Source organism: Musa acuminata, chromosome BXJ2-2, assembly GCF_036884655.1.
Source record: "Musa acuminata AAA Group cultivar baxijiao chromosome BXJ2-2, Cavendish_Baxijiao_AAA, whole genome shotgun sequence".
Classification (NCBI taxonomy): Eukaryota; Viridiplantae; Streptophyta; class Magnoliopsida; order Zingiberales; family Musaceae; genus Musa; species Musa acuminata.
In genome coordinates, this window is record NC_088339.1 from 20889898 (window position 1) to 20909541 (window position 19644).

The 19644-nt window shown below is 38.8% G+C and overlaps 2 protein-coding genes across 3 annotated transcripts; one reads left to right on the top strand and one right to left on the bottom strand.

Annotated features, from left to right (window-relative positions):
- Positions 1-420: 420 nt before the first annotated feature.
- On the top strand, positions 421-9803 carry LOC103969830 (protein disulfide isomerase-like 2-2). The gene is made up of 11 exons (XM_009383475.2): positions 421-648; positions 1309-1393; positions 1627-1724; positions 1855-1910; positions 2119-2236; positions 2338-2365; positions 2468-2559; positions 8143-8299; positions 8380-8504; positions 9230-9329; positions 9436-9803. Exons 1-11 carry the CDS (start codon positions 488-490, stop codon positions 9502-9504), a joined length of 1089 nt encoding a protein of 362 aa, XP_009381750.2. The 5' UTR covers positions 421-487; the 3' UTR covers positions 9505-9803.
- Positions 9804-11230: 1427 nt separating this feature from the next.
- On the bottom strand, positions 11231-19168 carry LOC135605291 (uncharacterized). 2 transcript variants are annotated; one of them, XM_065095206.1, is made up of 13 exons: positions 18866-19168; positions 18621-18758; positions 18126-18207; positions 17812-17888; positions 16399-16505; positions 15340-15472; positions 14925-15041; positions 14707-14822; positions 14372-14438; positions 14169-14247; positions 13990-14081; positions 12752-12895; positions 11231-11496 (listed from the first exon to the last, which is right to left on the bottom strand). In XM_065095206.1, the coding sequence occupies exons 1-13, from the start codon at positions 19094-19096 to the stop codon at positions 11356-11358; spliced, it is 1524 nt and encodes a 507-aa protein (XP_064951278.1). In that variant the 5' UTR covers positions 19097-19168; the 3' UTR covers positions 11231-11355. The 2 variants fall into 2 exon arrangements, with proteins under 2 accessions (XP_064951278.1, XP_064951279.1); XM_065095207.1 differs by having other exon boundaries at positions 14707-14798; positions 18866-19167.
- Positions 19169-19644: the final 476 nt, after the last annotated feature.

Consider the following 19644-nt stretch of genomic DNA (forward strand, 5'->3'; position numbering starts at 1 on the left):
TAAAAAAAGAAAAGGGTGAAAAAAAATCGATGAAAACATTTTTAAAATTAAGGATATTATTGAAGGAAAAAAAAAAGAGGGATACGGATTGGAAAATGTTTAAAATAAATACTTTCTAGGAAAATCGTTAAAAATTATGCTCTTCATATAAATTTTCCTCGTCCCTATATAATTTCTATCCCCTCTTGTTTAGTATTTTTCTTTTTAGAAATCATTTTCGATTTGGGTCTCACTTTTACATTTATTTAATAGGTTCGGATCGGATCGGATCGGATCGGACGGTCATTTCGGGGTTCGGTGACGAGTCTCAAATCTTTGCGGCCGTTGGATCTACGAGCCAGTCGTATCACGTGGTGACGACTTGGATCTCCACCAAGCACTCGCGGCCTCGCTCCATTATAATTGGCATTACTAGGAAGCGCGGAGAGATGAATCGTTTGCCTCCCCTACTTGATTCAGAGAACAGAAGCGAGAGAGAGAGAGAGAGATGGAACGATCTCAGATCTGGTTCGCTCTCGGAACCGTAATTCTAGCTCTGCTCTTCGCCTGCGCCCTTGCCGACGACGACGTCTTCGTCCTCACCGAGGCCAACTTCGAGAAGGAGGTCGGCCAGGATCGCGGCGCCCTAGTCGAGTTTTACGCCCCTTGGTAATTCCTGAACCTACGTCTCTCTCCCCGAACCCTGTTAATTCTCGATTCTTCTCTGTTACTTCCGGATCGGTGAATCTGGTGGAGCTTTTGCGGTCTTCCAATTCATTCGGCAGAGTCCTTCGATCAGATCGGACTCTAATGCATGGATCTTGTGGTTTGTGTGTTGGATGAGGGGGCGTTGGCTCGATCTCGATGGAGCACACGATTAGTTTCCTTTTCTGCCTTTTCATCTAACGAATTGCTTTGCTTAGTTTCTTCACTAAATGCTGTCTTAATAAGAAGTGTACTGTTGTTTCCATCTGATTGGTGGTCCCGATGATGTCGAAGGCATTTTGCAATTGGATGCCTCAATATCTTGAAGGTCGGAGAAACGTTGATATTGGATCAGTTGAATGTGTCCTACATTTGTTTTAGTTGAAACAAATCTGTTTGATTCTTGTTTGGTGCGGAACTTGAATTGGAACAGTTGGTTTCTTCCTCTGTGATCATTGAGGTTTCTTCTGGGTGTTGGAACAGTGAGCTTCATTACGATGGTGAGAAGTCTTGATTGACAGTTCCATTGAGGAACGACAGTATCATAAACAAAGATTTAATCTATGTTTTTTCCTTTCCGATTATGTAATTCTAGTCTTTGCTTAAAAATGCTCTTGGTTGCAGGTGTGGACATTGCAAGAAGCTTGCTCCTGAATATGAAAAGCTGGGCTCAAGCTTTAAGAAGGCTAAATCTGTTTTGATTGGGAAGGTTAGGCTTATTCTTATTATCTTAGTTTTACTAAATGATTTATACTTGAGGTTCCATTTTCTTTTCTCCTGCATTTATTCATTGTTCTGTATGTAGCATGTGGTCTATCATTCTGCTATGTAATAATGATAATAAATAAAATGCTTGATAAGATTGACAGGGCTTCTTATACTGTCCTAGCAACTGCTGACTATGCATTGGCTCTGATTTTAGTGCTCACTTGTCCTATTTAGGTGGACTGTGATGAACACAAGGGCTTATGCAGCAAGTATGGAGTTTCAGGTTATCCAACAATTCAGTGGTTTCCCAAAGGTTCCTTGGAACCAAAAAGGTCAGTGTAATTCCATCTTAGGAGTACATTGCTCAATTAACCACTCGGTATTAGCTTCAAAATTTTTGTGTTTTGTGGAATAGTCTTTTTCTTGTGATATGATATAAACTAATTACTAATAATTATGTAGATATGAAGGCCCACGAACTGCAGAATCACTTGCTGAATTTGTGAATACTGAAGGAGGTACAACTTTGTTTTGATATGCTATTAGTGCTTGTAATCTAGAATGTAGAATTTTTGCACAGATTGTCACTGTCAGAGATGTAATGCAGTTTTGGTTAGGTTTGATACTTGTTGACTTTTGCATGTATCATCAATTTCAAGTATCATTTCTTATCTTCTTCTGTCATATGAATTGACTTTTGAGTCATTTGTGGACTTACTATTGCAGGAACAAATGTGAAGCTGGCATCTATCCCTTCCAATGTAGTAGTTCTAACCTCTGAGACATTTGACCAGATCGTCCTTGATGAAACTAAAGATGTCCTTGTGGAATTCTATGCACCATGGTTGGTTTACATTCTCAGTGCTCTTCGTCAATGATAAATGGCACGAGTTACCTTGTCTTATCCATTATTAGATTAACTGATTATTCTTAACATGTCAACAGGTGTGGACACTGCAAGCATCTTGCCCCTGTGAGTATATTATCGAATGGAAATTCCTAGTACAGATGACTTGAAGCCAAATTTCATCATATATTTGATCATTGGGATCTGATCTGTTTTATTTTAATGCAGACTTATGAGAAGGTAGGCTCTGCATACAAATTGGAAGAGGATGTTATAATTGCTAACTTGGATGCTGATAAACACAAGGATTTAGCAGAAAAGTAAGTTTAATCATGCAATTATAACACTGAATATCCAGTTAAATCCTCTATGATTTTCCATTCTAAAATTGTTTCTTTATGTTAAATCTGCTTAGAATTGTTGAACCACCATAAATGGTGCATTAGTGGAGGTCTTGTACATTGGGCTTGTCCCTTTATTTCCTTTGAGACCTTGCTGACCAGGGATGAATCATGGTAATAGCCCTTTAGGGGATCAGACTTCTTTTGCCTCTGAGCCGAAAGAGCTGAAGGAAAAACCATCCATGCATATATGATAGTACTTAATGCGAACAGCTCAGTTGACTTGATGGACTTGCTTTATTTCCCCTGTTCTACATTTTTTTTCATGTCCCTTTGAGTAATTTCTCTTTCCAGCATATCTATCGTGTGGAATCCTACACTAAATTTCATTGTTGCTTGTGGTCCTTGGCTTTTGCTTCAACAACTAAACCATCTTACCCAGAATTCCACAATGACATATTTTTTTGGTCAGGCTTTGTGGATTATGTTCACTGCATTTTGTTGTGCTATCAAACTGTTAGGACTCTAGCTAGGAGAGTCCTAATTGAGAGGGACATTCTGTTAGGACTCTGTTAGAACTCTAGCTAGGAGAGTCCTAATTGAGAGGAACATTCTGTTAGGAGGTTTTTTCTTAGAGAAGAATTAGGAGTTGTAAGGGAATAGGAGTCTTGAGTATGAGTCCTATTAGGAGTTAGGGTTTAGAAGCCCTATAAATAGTCATGTATTCCTTCTCTTTCATAAGCAATAGATAAATCTTTTCTGCAGCCTTTGAGCAGCAACTTGGAGGGAGGAACCCCTATAGAGTTCCAAGGAGGTCGATCCCCTAAAGAGATCAACCCCAAGTTTAGAATCTGCAAGGGTTCTAACACCTGGTATCAGAGCAGTGTTCTTGGTGTCTCGCTGCCCTTCCACTGCCATCCATCAACCCTCCACAACCGCTCAAAGCAATTCCCACAATTGCTTAAAAGATCATCACCAAATTCCACCGTCATCTCCACCACCGCAGATCATCCTTTGATCTCCCCGTGAATTGCAACAGCAAACTTTCACGGATTTCTATCAAACCTATACATGCCTTTAACCCGTCAACAAAAGAGAGATCTTAATATCACAGATTTGGAGTCATATACTATGACATCTGAGGAGGCAATCAATGCAAAATTTGAAGCCTTTGAGGCACGAATGGAGGATAAGATTCAGACTCTCCTTACCGAATTCAGTTTGGGCCGACCACCAAGCCCGAAGAAATCACATCAAGGAGAGAGCTCTAACCAATCACATCATGCCCAAAGAGATGACTTCCAAGAGAGGGGAGGCTCTATGACCGACCCCAACTATTCGCGCATGAGAGTGGACTTCCCTAGATGGGGAGAAGGAGACCCAATTGGTTGGATCTCACGTGCGGAGCGATATTTTCGGTACCATAAAACTGCAGATGCATCCATGGTGGAAATTGCAGCTATACATCTTGAAGGGGATGCCATACAATGGTTTGACTGGTTTGAACACACTTATGGAGTCCTTTCATGATGACAATTCAAAGAAGGACTACTGATCCGCTTCGGACCAACTTATTACGAGAACATTGACGGACAACTAGCAAAGATCCGACAAACCTCCACCATTCAGGAGTACCAGACCAGGTTTGAAAGGTTATCTAATCAAACTCGTGATTGGTCTGAAAAACAGTTATTGGGGACCTTTATTGAGGGCTTAAAGCCGGAGATCCGGGGAGAAGTTAAGGCGTGACAACCTTACACGCTTATGGCAGCCATCTCTTTCGCACGACTACAAGAGGAGCGATTGAACCATGAAGCCCGGAGGACTAGGATCACTCCACGACCTACAATACTAAAGCCCTCAGCCCCCCCTACTATCAATCGAGTCCCTGCACCGAAAAGGTTAACAAGAGAAGAACTTCGGGAGCGATCTGCGAAGGGGTTATGTTGGCATTGCGACGAGCCGTGGAGCCGCGAGCATCGCTGTAAAAAAGGTAGACTTCTTATGATTGAACCAGTAGAAGAAGAGGTCATTGAACATCTAGAAGAGAGCCATGAACATGAAGAAGAAGATATGGAAGAAGAGCCACAGCCGACCGACATTACGGTACACGCACTAGCTGGCTACTCAAATCCGCAAACGATGAAAGTTGGAGGCCTTCTCAAACAACAGTCGATCACTGTTCTCATCGACACGGGTAGCACTAATAACTTCCTAAATAGTAAGGTTGCTGCTCGGATGACACTGCATATTGAAGGTTGCAGCAAGTTTGATGTAAAGGTTGCCGACGGTAGAATCCTAAAGTGCGACCAAAGATGCCCGCAGGTGAAACTATTACTGCAAGACCAAGAAATTATCACCGATTTCATCCTCCTACCAATCGATGACTATGAGGCAGTGCTTGGTATAGAATGGCTGACTACACTAGGTGATGTCTCTTAGAACTTTTCTAAATTAATTATGAAATTCTACTGTAAGGGCAAACATATCATCCTACGCGGGAAACGCGGAAGCAACGTTACCACTGTTTCAACCCAACGAATGGAGAAAGTTTTGCACAAGATAAATAGTGGCTTTTTGATGCATCTCCAGCCACAACAAGAAGAGAAGAAAATAGAAATTGAAGATCAAAATCTTGCCCAATTGCTTACTGAATTTGCCGACATATTTGCTGAACCGCGCGGTCTTCCTCCTTCTTGGCAACATGACCATCGAATTCCAATCCTTCCGGGCAAGCCACCAGCGAACACTCGACCGTACCGATATCCTCACCTCCAGAAAGATGAAATTGAAAAGATCGTAAAGGAGATGCTTGAAACAGGGGTGATTTGGCTCAGGCAAATGGCTTCCCTGGGCCGAATTGTCACGAACGGTCGTCGCGCACCCGCAACAACTCCGTTCAACGAACCGTTCGTCGCTCACACCTGCATGTACAGCTGCTTAACAGCATGTTTTCTCATGGTTTTGGGTCATTTTGCTTGTAAATATGTAAGTTCGAACAAGCTGCAGCGTTACAAAGCGACCGCTCACCGAACCGAGCAAAACAGCCCCAAAACAGCCCAAAACAGCTCCGTTTTCACGTGCCGCGGGAGGTGAGCGGAGAGCTGCCTCCGCTCACCAAAATGTCAGCCATCTCAGACCCCAGGAACCCCCCGGGTGGCACAGGGCTGGATGGGGCTTCGGTTATATACCGGGCGTTGAACACTCTTTCGCAAGTTCGCACGTGACCTTTACGGGAACTTGGTTTTGCGCCCGGGACCAGGTGAGCGGTTGTTTGTGGGCTTGCAGCTGTTCGTTCATCCTTGAAAGCCTTGTTTTTCTCCCTCTCCCTCTTTTCTCTTGTGCACACAAGGTGTTCGTCGAATTGCTTGTAAAGCTTCCCTTTTCGCGAGACTTCGGGACTTGTCCGTTGCTCGTTCTTTCGAACTATCTTTATCTTTTACAGGTCCTTCGGGACTTGCGAGAGGTTACAAAGTGGGCTGATCCTTGCGGAGCAAGATCGCAAGGGCGAAGCGCGACTTAGGCAACGCAAGCTAAGTTCGCGTCTTTGCCACAAGGGTGACTCGCGACTTAGGCAACGCAAGCTAAGTTCGCGTCTTTGGCCGCAAGGGTGCCTCACGCCTTAGGCAATTCCAGCTAAGGTCGTGACAGAATGGTGGTATAATACTACATATCATTCATCTACAAAATGTGCCCCTTATGAAGCATTGTATGGTCGACCAGCCCCTGTGATTCCAAAGTATGTAATTGGCTCAGCCAAGGTAGATCAGGTTGACCAAGAATTGATTGATAGGGACAAACTCTTACAACTGTTAAAAGATAATCTCTCTACCGCTCAAGCCAGAATGAAGCAGCAAGCCGACACACGACGAAATGAAAGAGAATTTTCAGTAGGAGATTGGGTTTATCTTCGCCTACAACCATACAAGCAACTCTCTATCAACACTCGAGCCTCCATGAAGCTATCCCCACGTTTTTATGGGCCCTATCAGATCACAGAGCGTATTGGAGCCGTGGCGTACAGACTTAAATTACCTGAGGATGCCAAAATTCACCCTGTCTTCCACGTATCATGCCTAAAGCCCAAGTTGGGAGAACACGAGTCACCCCAAATCCAACTGCCCAACACAACTGAGGATGGAGTTATTCAAGCCCAACCACAAGCCATCCTCGATCGCAGGATCGTGATGCGTCGCCGACATCCCTCTACTGAAGTACTAGTGCATTGGAATAATCTACCATTTGAAGACGTCACATGGGAACCATATGAGGAGCTAAAGACCCGGTTCCCTGAGTTCATGGAATCTCAGCCTTGAGGACAAGGCTGATTTGAAGAGGGCGGGTCTGTTAGGACTCTAGCTAGGAGAGTCCTAATTGAGAGGGACATTCTGTTAGGACTCTGTTAGGACTCTAGCTAAGAGAGTCCTAATTGAGAGGGACATTCTGTTAGGAGGTTTTTTCTTAGAGAAGAATTAGGAGTTGTAAGGGAATAGGAGTCTTGAGTAGGAGTCATATTAGGAGTTAGGGTTTAGAAGCCCTATAAATAGCCATGTATTCCTTCTCTTTCATAATTAATAGATGAATCTTTTCTGCAGCCTTTGAGCAGCAACTTGGAGGGAGGAACCCCTATAGAGTTCCAAGGAGGCCGATCCCCTAAAGAGATCAACCCCAAGTTTAGAATCTGCAAGGGTTCTAACACAAACCAACTTGGATTCAACTTGTTTCACTAGTCTAGGATTTCAGTGTTCTTTATTCTCTGGAAAGTTCTCTTACAATCTCTTGGAGTTTTGTATCATGTCATCGGACTACTGATATTTTCATGGTCAAGAATTGATCCAAGGCTGTAGTTGTAATTTTGCTGCATGTTCCTTTTGATCTTTTGAAGTCTGCTAATGTCTCTTGTTTGTGTTGATTAATGTGATAGTATATGATAAGTTTAATTAAAAACACTAAATTTGTAAGTTTTTAGATTTGGTATTGTTGGAGGTGCTTTAACTTTTCATGAACCATTTTAACATAATATCATAGTTTTATGCCTTCAATATGTCCAACACAATGAGATGATTTTCTGCTAATTCTTATTTATTTCTTCTGGTACTTCTGTATTTTGATGTGAGTTTTCCTAGTTGGAAATTTGAGAAAAAGTGACATAACAAATATATAATTACTAGCAACCTTATATCCCAGTCACGTTACATCAACAATGTTTTGGCGTATAAAATGCTTCTGAGTATTGAAATGAAACTATGTGCACTCTGAAGTATGAATGATATACTATATATATCATATTATAAAAAGTTTGTGATGAATTTGTTGACTAATATTACTTCAATTCTTATGATGTATATATATTTTTTATCCTGCATTCGTTGTCAAATTAAGATGTAGGGTGTTTTGCTATATGATATTTCAACTACTATGATATTGTGTTGTCTTTGTTTTTTAAATCTGATACAATTAGTGGTTTTCTGAGTGATTCCAAATGAAATGTCCACCATGTAAAATGGACATTAATTAGGCATCTCTGGTCTCATGTGCACCAGCACACCTGTTGTTTTTCAGGTATGGAGTAAGTGGTTATCCTACACTGAAGTTTTTCCCTAAGGGCAACAAAGGTGGTGAAGACTATGACGGTGACCGCGACTTAGATGACTTTGTTAAATTTCTTAATGAGAAGTGTGGCACCAGTCGGGATGCGAATGGCCAACTTACTTCACAGGTTATGGGTGATAGATCATAATGGTATTTATGAATTAGGTTAGTTGCTTCTTTCTAACAAATGGAGTTTAATTAATGTAGGCTGGCATTGTAGCAAGCTTAGATGCTTTAGTGAAGGAATTTGTGAGTGCCTCTGATGATGAACGGAAGACAATTCTGTCTCGGATGGAAGAGGAGGTTGAAAAACTTACAGGTTCTTCTGCAAGGTAATGTCTTTTTTCTAGTGTTTTAACTCTAGCAGTACTGCTGATTGTGACTGAGAAAATATGGTGTTAGCCGGTTTGCTTTCTCTTACTGCCCTGATGTCAGTATGTCACTTTCGGTTACTTATTTCTCTCCTATGACCAATATACTTACAGTGTATGATTCGGATCGGCAAGAAATGACTTGTACCTTTTTTTCTTATAATCTGTTGAAATGGAAAAACAGACCCTCCTGATTCTCTGGGTTCATGGTTCAGGGTCTCGTTACTTATGATTTCTTTTTACTAAGTCTATTCTAATAGTTTTTAGTGACCAATAACTTTGGAAAGCTGACCTTTTCAACAGCTGTTCGCTGTATCTCCTACTTCTTTCAGACTACTTGCCATTATTATGTTACCGGTGTGTCGAGTGAAGATTGGGTCTTTCGTACACGATCCACTTGGATACATTGCCAACTCGGCCAAAACTTTCTAGTGTTGTTGCAGTATTTTTGCTTTTGTAAACATTCTGTAATGTTGCACATATCAACAATTTCTTCACATATAATTGCTGTATCTGGCATCATATACATTCCACTGCTCCACATCCTCCAGACCTAATAGAAAACAAGTAAAACACATGTACATAACAAAACCGAAATGCAACCAGAACAATTATAAATATGCTATTTGCCTACTTGTGACACTTTTGTTGTGCAATTACATCTGTTTTTGGTCCTGAAAATTCAGGTATGGCAAGACATACTTGAAGGCTGCGAAAAGCTGCATTGAGAAAGGCGCCAACTATGCTACCAAGGAAATCGAGCGGCTGCAACGCATGTTGGCTAAGGTGAGGGGAAAAGGAAAAAAAAAAAAAGGATTTGTCTTTGTTTTTAACATCTATTCACTTGAAATGCTAACATGGAAAAACTTTGTCTGGTTTGTGGGTTTAACAGTCAATTAGTGCTTCCAAGGCAGATGAGTTCATCATCAAGAAGAACATCCTGTCTACTTTCTCAGCCTAATCTAAGATTTTGCTCTCAAAATATTTCCGAGAGGAATACTTACAGCTGAGAAGTGGGTCCCACATGTTAGAGATTCCACTTCGAAGTCAACTCATCCCTTAACTTAGGATTGGATATTTTTATTGTGATTTTTACAATCAAACTGATGTTATCATTTATGATTATATGGTTGAACTATAGTCAAAAGGGTCTGTCACTGAGACAACAAAAAGAAAAAAGATTGCTGGTTGGTAGCATGCTTTGAACTTTGATTCACTGTATGATAAATAAATAAAAAATGCAGGATCATATATGAATTAGTCGGATTTCAGTCCCAAGATAGAGATCTGCTGATCCACGTCTGTGTTTCATCCTCGCTCTTGCTCTTTCGCTCCAAAGAGCGTAGATAATTGCCTTGATATCTTTTAATGGAAAAACAAAAAGATGAGGGCTATTGGTTGACGTTGGAGATGGATCTACTAAACTTAGATACTCATTTCTCATCTCTACACTCCATTCTCTTTTGTGCAATACCCCCAACTATTTATCATGATTCAACTCTCTTGCCATGAGTTCGCAATCAACACAAGCGAGAATCTTAATCTAATCAATGTGTTGGGTCAATTGAGACTCGGCATGTAGAATCCAATAAGTTAACAGTCGGATCTATCATGTCAACATGAGTTGTGGGGAGTGTGTTTTTTAAAATATTTCTTCAACTACTCACTCTATAAATAAATATGTCAGCATGAGTTCAGGGAAATATTTTTTGAAAGTATTTCTTCAAAATTGCCGTCCTTCCTACACAAATTGACCGCAAAAGAAAAAGACACTGACGGTAATTTTGTCTTCTGACATATTACCGTTAACCACAGAGTCTCTCTCTCTCTCTCACCAGCGGGCACTCACACCAACCGCATGAGTCGCTGCACATCTCATCAGTGGAGAAACACCAGGGCGCTTGACACGACCGACGGTGGGGCTCCAGATGCGGTGGACATGAGGGCAACAGAGCTCATCACGAGGTTCTATGAGCAGATGAGGGAGTCGTTCGATCGTAGCAGCTAGACAACTACACAAGTCGCAATCTGGTTCTCCTTCTGACAAGCTTAGTTACGTGATTCCTTTATGGATTTGAGACATCTCTTACTCTGGTTTCTAAATAGATTGACTATATAATTACAAAGTATTACTTAGACAAGCTGAGATTGATGTAGATTGCTAGTAGTAATTCTATCTTAACTAATACCAAGAATCTTATATCTACTATTTCCTCAAAGTTGTACCGTCTTCCTCAACATGGGCACACATGTTCACGAGGTGGGATACTTGTCGATCCTAAAATATATCTTGAAATAAATGTGTGACTTAGCTCTTGATTTTCCTACTCCTCAACCGATCGTTACTAGATTTTTCATGATCTAAATTCAACCAATGTCAATAACCAATCAACACAGTTACATCATTCACAACCAACACCAACTTATATGATCCAATATTGATGATCAGACCGATGATATTTATTGGTCCGACCGCTATTTGATTCCTGTACCATATCAAGGTTTTTTAGGACAACCTTTAAACAGAAGGATGCATCCAACTAGGTTTTAACATATAACTGCATATCCTAATCAAGGTGAAGTTGAAGAGGAAGTCAATTTTCCAAAGGTGCACAGAAAACAAAAAACAAAAGTTGTTTATGACAAGGAAGACAAATTAGAGCTAAAGGATCATTACATAATATATGTGGAACAAAAGACTTGAGATATCATACAACAAAAGAACTGAAAGATGTGTCTTTCACAATGTATGGTGTTGCTTGAATGGAAAAAGTATTATTTGCAGATGGACTACAACTTACAGAAGCAAAGCTTACAGCTTGATGTATATACCTTTCATGTGTAGGAAGCCAGCAGCAAGGCACCAAAACAAGATCTCCAGTAGAACAAATGCCAAAGTGCCCCATCTCTTGGAGTGGAAGATGGTCTGGAGTATTGACTCTGTGGCATTCACCTGCAAGGGATTTTATTTCTTATGCAATGTCAATAATAAAGCACAAGGATGGTTTTGAAGTACATCAACAGAAGACAAATCAAGCTACATGAACCAAAATTTCTCAGAAGAAACATGGATTTTGCCAAGGCACAAATGTGGAAATCTTATGATATCGCCCTTGATCTATATGATAATGCAGATGCAGATGCCTCCAGAAGATGACACAGACAACAAAAGGAAGACAAGAGGGCAGATAACAGGTATAGAGGTTATCGAGTATCTCTTCTATATGGTGACTCGTATGTGCATCATAAATGTGTGAAATTATCAGTTAACAGTTCAAGTAACTCTGTAATAAAAAAGACGGTCATTCAATAGAAGAAATCATGAAGATGACCATAGAGAGGCCCTGAAAATAAATTAAACTGAATTCCAAATACCATACATCTCCTTCGCATTGGAAAGCAGAGTGCCACCCAATGGCCACACTCTCACACAGTACTTAACAGATAATCCTCGCAAAGAATGGGCCTAATGTGGTTAAAAGTTAAAACAAAGTGCAAAAGGACTGGAAGGAGTAGTCATTGTTTCTGTTTAGAACAATCCATAAGAAAGCAATAGTACATAGTTGGCAACTGTAATTTTGCTATTTCAGTAGATAAGGCATCCTCAGCATCGAAACATCATTGAATGTCAAAAAGTTGTCAGATAGCCAAATGATCATAAGATACAGTAAGATTTACGATGATCAAATATGAGGCCCAAAAAGAAGCATGACTGAGGACCAAAAACATATATATAGAGGCATAAGTCACCCTTTACTGGGACTTCTGTAACACCAAAATCATCGGTAGGTAGAAGACTTCAAATGCTGAAACTAAACCAAAAAAAAAGAAATGTTTACAAGTGCTTAACCAAACAATACAAAATAGGTTACTGAGACCACATAGAAATGTTCCTTTCTTTTCTTTAATCCTGACAAATTTTGGATCAATATGCCAAAATTCTTGAGCAAAATCACCTTGACCACCAAAATTAAAACTCCACAAAGCAAATCAAACTGGGTTTTATACCTTGACAGGACAATAAATAAGCACTATATATAAGCGTGAATAAGAGAAGGAACCCATTAATTTCTTAGGAGGAGACAAGATGACAAACAAATTGTCCCTCTTTTAGTAACAGTGTAATTGTCAGAGTGTATGGAGGCTAACATTAAAAAAAGCATTTGTTTTGTCCACCAGCACCTAAAAGGAAAAAGAGCAAGATATACCAGGTTGTTTTGTGGTGAACGCCAATAAAATCCTTGAATAAATGCTGGGAATAGCTCAGAAGCAGCTAAAATATAAACAATTAGTGCATTCATTCCCATCCACTGGAACAAAATAAAAGTCATTTTTAACTGATTTACATCGACCTGCATAAACCACAAGAACGGCATTTGATAAGAAACAAACTAAAGCTATGAAACAATACATTACACTTAATCAAATACATCAAACCATACTAATACAAGAGCCATGGAAGAATCACTGAGAGCAAACCCAATCGTCAGAAATTTCATTATGAATAAATCCTCTGATGAACAAATTATGAGCTGCGAGCATCACGTGAAGCTCACAGGGAGCTCACCTCTCCTTATTTTTTGGCCTTCCAGCATTGACCATGCCATGAAAACTCAAATAGAACATCATCGACATCACCTTGTTGGAAAGCACCCACCATCAACGAGGATGGACATTTTTTTCTGGTAGCTTTTAGTCACATGAATCTAGCTGAAGGGGCATTTTGTCGAAAATGACAAATGTTGCGTGGCATGTTAACTTAGAAGCCATCAAGGGGAAGGATAGAAATACGCATAATATCAGACTTTTTTATAGCAGTGGAATAAGGAGGGGTTAAAAAATCGTAAATCTAACTAAAATCTGCAACATAATGGCTTGGTCACATTTATCAGTTTTTACACTATATTCAGAGAAGAGGACATCAATACCAAAAACTAAAATATTAAGAAGACGTTGCTACATAAGCTTTTAGGTTTAAGTTATTATGGCCTCTGACGCAAGGTTGATTGAATGAGTAGACCTGGAATGAAAATTGGAAAAGAAAAGTTAAATTTCAATCACATTGAAGTTGTTTGTCAATAGACATTGGGGTTACTCCTTGTATTGGTTGATAAGAAACAAGCAGTAGATTTGTTTTTGCCTTTTGGTGAATCTTCTCTATTGCTCAATAGATATTTCAATACCCAACATGGATAAGTTTGATGTCTTTGGAGAAGAATAGATAAAGCAAAAGTAGCATCCTGCCATGAATACAACTGCCTATACATCAGAATTCAGATATACAATGTCTATTATCATATTTGTTTATGGAATGTGTATTAACATATTATAAGGATAAACTAAGCATCAACACAACATCTCCCAGTTACATGAATACAAATGCCTGAAATTTTCAATAAATGAATATCACAAACTCACAAAAGAGCAGAGAAGAAAATGAACTTACAATGTAATATATTAGAATAAATAGAAAGCCCGAAGCTCCTGCGGTAAGAAACATGTAGCTCAATGTGTACAATGGCTTGCTAAAAGGCATGCCTGAGAGAAATGAAATTTTTTTGCAATAAGTAGAAGAAATTAGATGTCCTGTGAAAACAATTTTAATGATTGAGAAGCTTACGATACCTGATAGTTGCACAACAAATGCACAGAGCACAAGTATCAATGAGGTGATGGACCACAGCAGAATTCTTTGAGCATGACTCTACAGAAAAAAAGTCCAAAACAGACAACAGAATCTAGTAATATCATTTCAAATCCGACATAATAATTTCTCCAAACAAACATTTTCGTAGACTCAATAAGACGGAGCAGCAAGTAGATCGTACCTTAAAATGCACAATTAGGTGCCCAAAATGCAATCCAGCAAAGCTTGTTACGGCAGCCATCAATGAACTGAGTTTCCACAGGAAGAAACAAAAGACCAGAAATTAATTCTCATATCAGAAAGTATTAAATAAAACCCCACTCATCATTACTAGCATGGACAACAATTAAATATAAGTTACCAGAAAATGGCTGCAGTGAATGCAAGATGGACAATGAGCTAACTGTTGTTTTCCCCATGATATGTTTAGCAAGAATCTAGTTTCTTGAACTTGTTACTTCTATCTTAAGGTAGTATGACTTGGTAAAAGACTCGTCTGTCTATAACTTCACTGACCTTAACAGACCCTCAGGATCAAATGGGGCGAGGCACCATGCGGGTGAGTTTGGTGGTAGTGGCCCATAATCTGGAGAATTAACACTGCACTCCTGCAAAATAAGGGCTTGAAAGTTCTGATCAAGACAAAACATGTTAATTGGCATATGATGAGTGCCAAAACATAAGTAATCTGAAAAAATCTACTACTTGAAGTTAAAGAAAAATTAGGTAAAAACCTTTGTCCTTTTATATACTGGATTATGATAAAGGTGTTGTTGACCAAGAAGAAGCCGATCTATTGAGCCAACTGCATTGCAAGGAGGGCCGAGACTACCCCTTACTCCGCATTGCACCTACAACAAGAAACATGAAAGATGAATAATAAACCTAAGTTAAGAGATGCTTCAGTAATTCTGATACCAACTAATAAACATATTTAATGCTTATAAAATGGATTCTAAGAATATGTTCATGAAGGCCAATTGTTACGGTTTCCATTTTTCTATTTCTCAAAATATTCTTTTTTCTTTTGCATAAAATACAAATACCATTCGACTGAAGAGCCATGTCTAGTTCTTATATTCAAATATAGAGCAGATGATCATTACATTACAAACAGCATATCAACGTGGCTAGTCATCCCAAACATACTGTTTCTATTTTGGTTCCATAATAGGAACTTGATAGGGTGGAATTGCTGCCTGGAGCTTCGAATTGCCAGTTTGGAACATAGAGACCCAGAAGCAAGCAAACGTACGTTGCAGATATTAGGATGGCAATTATCCTATAACCAAAAAATGGATCGATCAGTATCTACTTCAGTGAAACCTAAAAAAAAAAGTTAATTGACTTAATTTCATTGATAGAAAAATTATACTAATTACAAGTAAGCTCAATGCATCAAAGAAATTTTAATCCATTAAATTACACTTTGAATTATTACAAATAAAAAATTCTCATCTTTTAACTTACTGAATAAACCCTAGAGCACTAGATACAAAATATGATGTTCTTCAAGACCGCACATCTATGACTGAAGGAGCATGCTTAAGAATATAGATTAGGTTTGAATTTGAATCTTGATGTGTGCACAGTTTAGTCTCAAACTCAACTTTGAAACTGAGAGTCCATAGTCACAATATTTGAGAGCTGATTGACACCTAGTCAAGAATGTTGTCTCAACTCTCAAGTGCTTAAGAAGTTCAAGAAGTAGAAGGTCCATCAAAACGTTAAAGAATACTGAGATTTATAAAAGCACTTAAGTGGGTGCCATATGCATAGATGAAAAGCAGTTAGCAGATAGCAAGCACACATACAGTTGTCATGATCCAAGGAATGTATCTGAATTAATTTGACATTTTGTATTACTAAATTTAACTACAGAGTTTCCAATAAATAAAATCACAGTCTACAATCTGTCTCCTAGTCTTCTAACCTTAACTCTCTATTCATACTTGGGCAATGACAGAACAGAAACTCTAAAACATTTATGTAAAAAAAATCTTAGTTTGAATAGCTCAATCAGGATAGTTACTGCAGATCATTTACATACCAAAGATGCAGAGATAAGAATTACAGTTAAATAGAAAATCAAGAGAAAATACCAAATTAGTCTCCATTTTTTAAAGAAAAAATTAGTCTTCATTACTAAGCATTGAAGATTCCTCCAATATGAATGTTGAATCTCTAAAATAACTACAAATGACTGACCATTCCATGTAGTATTTCTTCACATAAGACATAGGAGAATCCACCAGTATACTGCTAACGAGCCAGACCTCAGACAATGCTGCTAAAAAATATCCAATTGATATCCTCTAAGAAACATAAAGACATAATCAGACAACCTTAAGTTAGAGCAGAAATAAAATACAACAGGAAATCAGAATGCCAACAGCTCTCTTATTTACCAGATAATGTTTAATCAGTTGTACCTTGTCAATATATTTAAAACTAAAAAAGAGCAACTCCAGAAACACTCCCAATTCACTAAAGCTAGATAAACATAAGTGAGTTGTTAGCATAATCTAAATGTTATTATCTAAAATAGATAATTTATCTTTATTGCTAATGCATAATTTTGTTATTAAGAAATAAATAATGGGAAAAGTTTCAATAACATGATGATCACCACATCAACACAAAGAAACTGCACTATTAGAATTTCTTTTTCTAAATAGTTTGTCATTGTTCTGGAAATGGTGATGGAGCTAAATAGTTACATCAGATTATTTCTTAGTGTTGTGTAAATTGATAAATATATTCAAGTTTTATATAATCATAATTATGCATGTAATAACTGCCCACTAATCCAATCTCCTAGTGCTGCGTTTGAAGCCCTCAATAACACCATATCTATGTTACATATTTCTGCATGATATAATCACACAGGAAAGGAAATTCTCTACATTGAATCCCAAGTAGATTTCTGCATTGCACCTAAATCTTCCTTTCCAGTTTAACTAAAGAAAGGCATCAAGGTTAGTTCAGTTTTGAGGAAAGGAAGGTTGAGGAAAGCAACTAAAGGAACAAATTATCTTTCCAAGTAGATTTTGTTAACAAATTATCTTTTATTCTCACAAATTAAAGGAAGGTTGAGGAAAGCAACTAAAAGAACAAGTTAGAACATCATAAAGAAAATTGGATATCACTCTTTTCATTTGATGAGATTATGACACACCAGAAAATATACTAACTAATAAGAAAAGAGGAATTGACGAACATAATATTGTAACCTACCACTACAACTCGGCTTAATCATTTTAGCCACTTTGACAGACTTGCACAAGTTACTGAACAAGTAGGTTTGCGAATGTTTATCACATCAAATATGCATAACAAAGATTTTGTTGGCTAACTTCTCTGGGTAAGATTTATGGACATTATAAACAGTGAGCATGTGCAAATTAGCATAATCAACCATGCACGTATGAACCGGTGAGATTCAATTCATATTCTGTGAAAACCAAAAAGATGCCACGAAAGTTGTCCAAAAGGTACAGAGGAGTATTCAGTTTCATCAAAGACATTAGCTTAACATTAACACAAGTTAGCCTAGACTAATGATGCGATTTAACAGTATCAATTAGTTACAGCTGGTTAAGTCTCAATCACCAAGATTACCTGTAATATACCTAACCACCGTATTCGATCTATGTCAACTCCATACGTCAAATGATTACGGCCATGAAAGTATCCACCTAAAAGGAACAACACATGAACAAGAAGAAAGTCCAATTAACTAGTTGACAGTACATATAAAACTAAACTTAAAAGAGTCTTCAGAAGCTAACAAAGATGCTACCACTTGTGCGGACTATAAAAGGGAAGCAACACAGATAATACATTGTGTGCATGTAACCGGTCATTCCCAAGGGCAATAAAAAACGAATAGAAAAGTGCATGTCAAATCAGTCGGGCAAAAAAGCTAAGATAACCTTGCAGTACCAACCCCAAGAGGAAGAGATTAATCGTCCTCAATATAACCTTCTTTGTAGCAGCCATCTTGTTTGGAGTTTTCTGCAAAAACCCTAAGCCCTGGTCAGCAATATTCTTTCTAAACAAAAGATAGTAAGCTATGCTCTTTCGGCAAAATTTGCCGAAAGAGCATAGGTGACAAGAGACAGTAACCAAAATTCTTTCCAAACAAAAGATAGTTAGCAAAAGATATTTAACGGATTATGTAACCGTTGATGGATAGGGGAAAATTAAACGCTTTCATGAGAAGAAACCTACTAAACACTCATCCCAGAGTTTCTTGTCAGATTAATGAATTGGATTTAATGCGACCCGGAAATACAAATCACGACGCCACCCAGAGACGTGTCGAAGAACGCAATTTAAGTAGGTAAAATGAAGAGGAAAGAAACTAGGTGACTCAAGATATGCGTAGCGAGGCCTTGTTACGAGCAAGGAAAGAATCGATGACACACCTTAAAGACCAAAGCCACTGATACGCCGACACTGAAGAGGAAGAAGGGCATGACGAAGTCCGCGAGCGTGGCGCCGAACCAAGGCGCGTGATTGATCGACGGGAACGCCCCGCCGGCGTCATCCACAAGAATCATCAGCTGAAGAAAACATCATCAAACGGGGAGAATTCGAAAATTCTTCTGCCGCCTTCAAAAAAAGGATAAAACCAACCGAGGGTTTCAACACAAAGATAGGATTCGCTCACCGCGACGGTGAGGCCGCGGAAGACGTCGAGCGAGGCGAGCCGCTGCTTGGGATCGGAAGGGGCGGCGGGGGGCTCCGGCGGAGCCGCACCGCCGGGGAGAGGCAGGAAGGGGTCGTGATCGGACGGCCATGGTCGGATCTGATCATCTTCAGCGACGGCTGCGGAGGGAGGAGATGGAGAAGGGAGGAGGGGAGCTCGTTCCTCTCCGTTGACTGGGACGACGGAGTCCATCAATTTGGGTTGGGGTCTGCCTCCTTCCTACTCGACGAAGGAAGAAGAACTATTTGGTAGGCAAAATTGCACATATCGTTATGATTAATCTCTGTTGCAATTTGAATTTTAAATGGCATTTTTAATATACATAATATTCATAAAAATATCAAAGAGATTTAAAAAATATTTAAATATGTAAATTCATATTTAACTAATGCTAATTATAGTTAAGCAGAATCAAAGTGAAGAATTTTATTATTTCAAATATATATATTATACCAACATTTATAAGGACAGATATGCAATTTCAAAATTTTTAGAAGGATAGAAATATAAAAATTCCTTTTTAGTGTTAGTGGTATAAATTCGCCATCACTTAAATGAAGAATTGTTAATATTGGAACTATTAAATTGAATGATGTTAACTTCGACTTGACAAAGGGTAGCACAAAGAGAAATTTATTGGAGTCCTAACGATATCCCGTTTCTCGGCGTGCCGCTTGTGACCCTGTAGAAGGTCGAGGTCGAGGAGTGATCCTAAATTAGTAATGTTCATGATGTATATA

Bases quoted from the DNA above. Each gene is read 5' to 3' on its own strand.
- LOC103969830 (XM_009383475.2), top strand. From the start codon at position 488: ATGGAACGATCTCAGATCTGGTTCGCTCTCGGAACCGTAATTCTAGCT. The intron at 1,911-2,118 runs GTACAACTTTGT...TTACTATTGCAG, and splicing joins ATTTGTGAATACTGAAGGAG to GAACAAATGTGAAGCTGGCA. The intron at 8,300-8,379 runs GTTATGGGTGAT...TAATTAATGTAG, and splicing joins ATGGCCAACTTACTTCACAG to GCTGGCATTGTAGCAAGCTT.
- LOC135605291 (XM_065095206.1), bottom strand. From the start codon at position 19,096: ATGGACTCCGTCGTCCCAGTCAACGGAGAGGAACGAGCTCCCCTCCTC. The intron at 14,823-14,924 runs GTTTTTACCTAA...TGTCTTGATCAG, and splicing joins CAGTATATAAAAGGACAAAG to AACTTTCAAGCCCTTATTTT. The intron at 14,082-14,168 runs GTATCGTAAGCT...CATTTCTCTCAG, and splicing joins ATTTGTTGTGCAACTATCAG to GCATGCCTTTTAGCAAGCCA.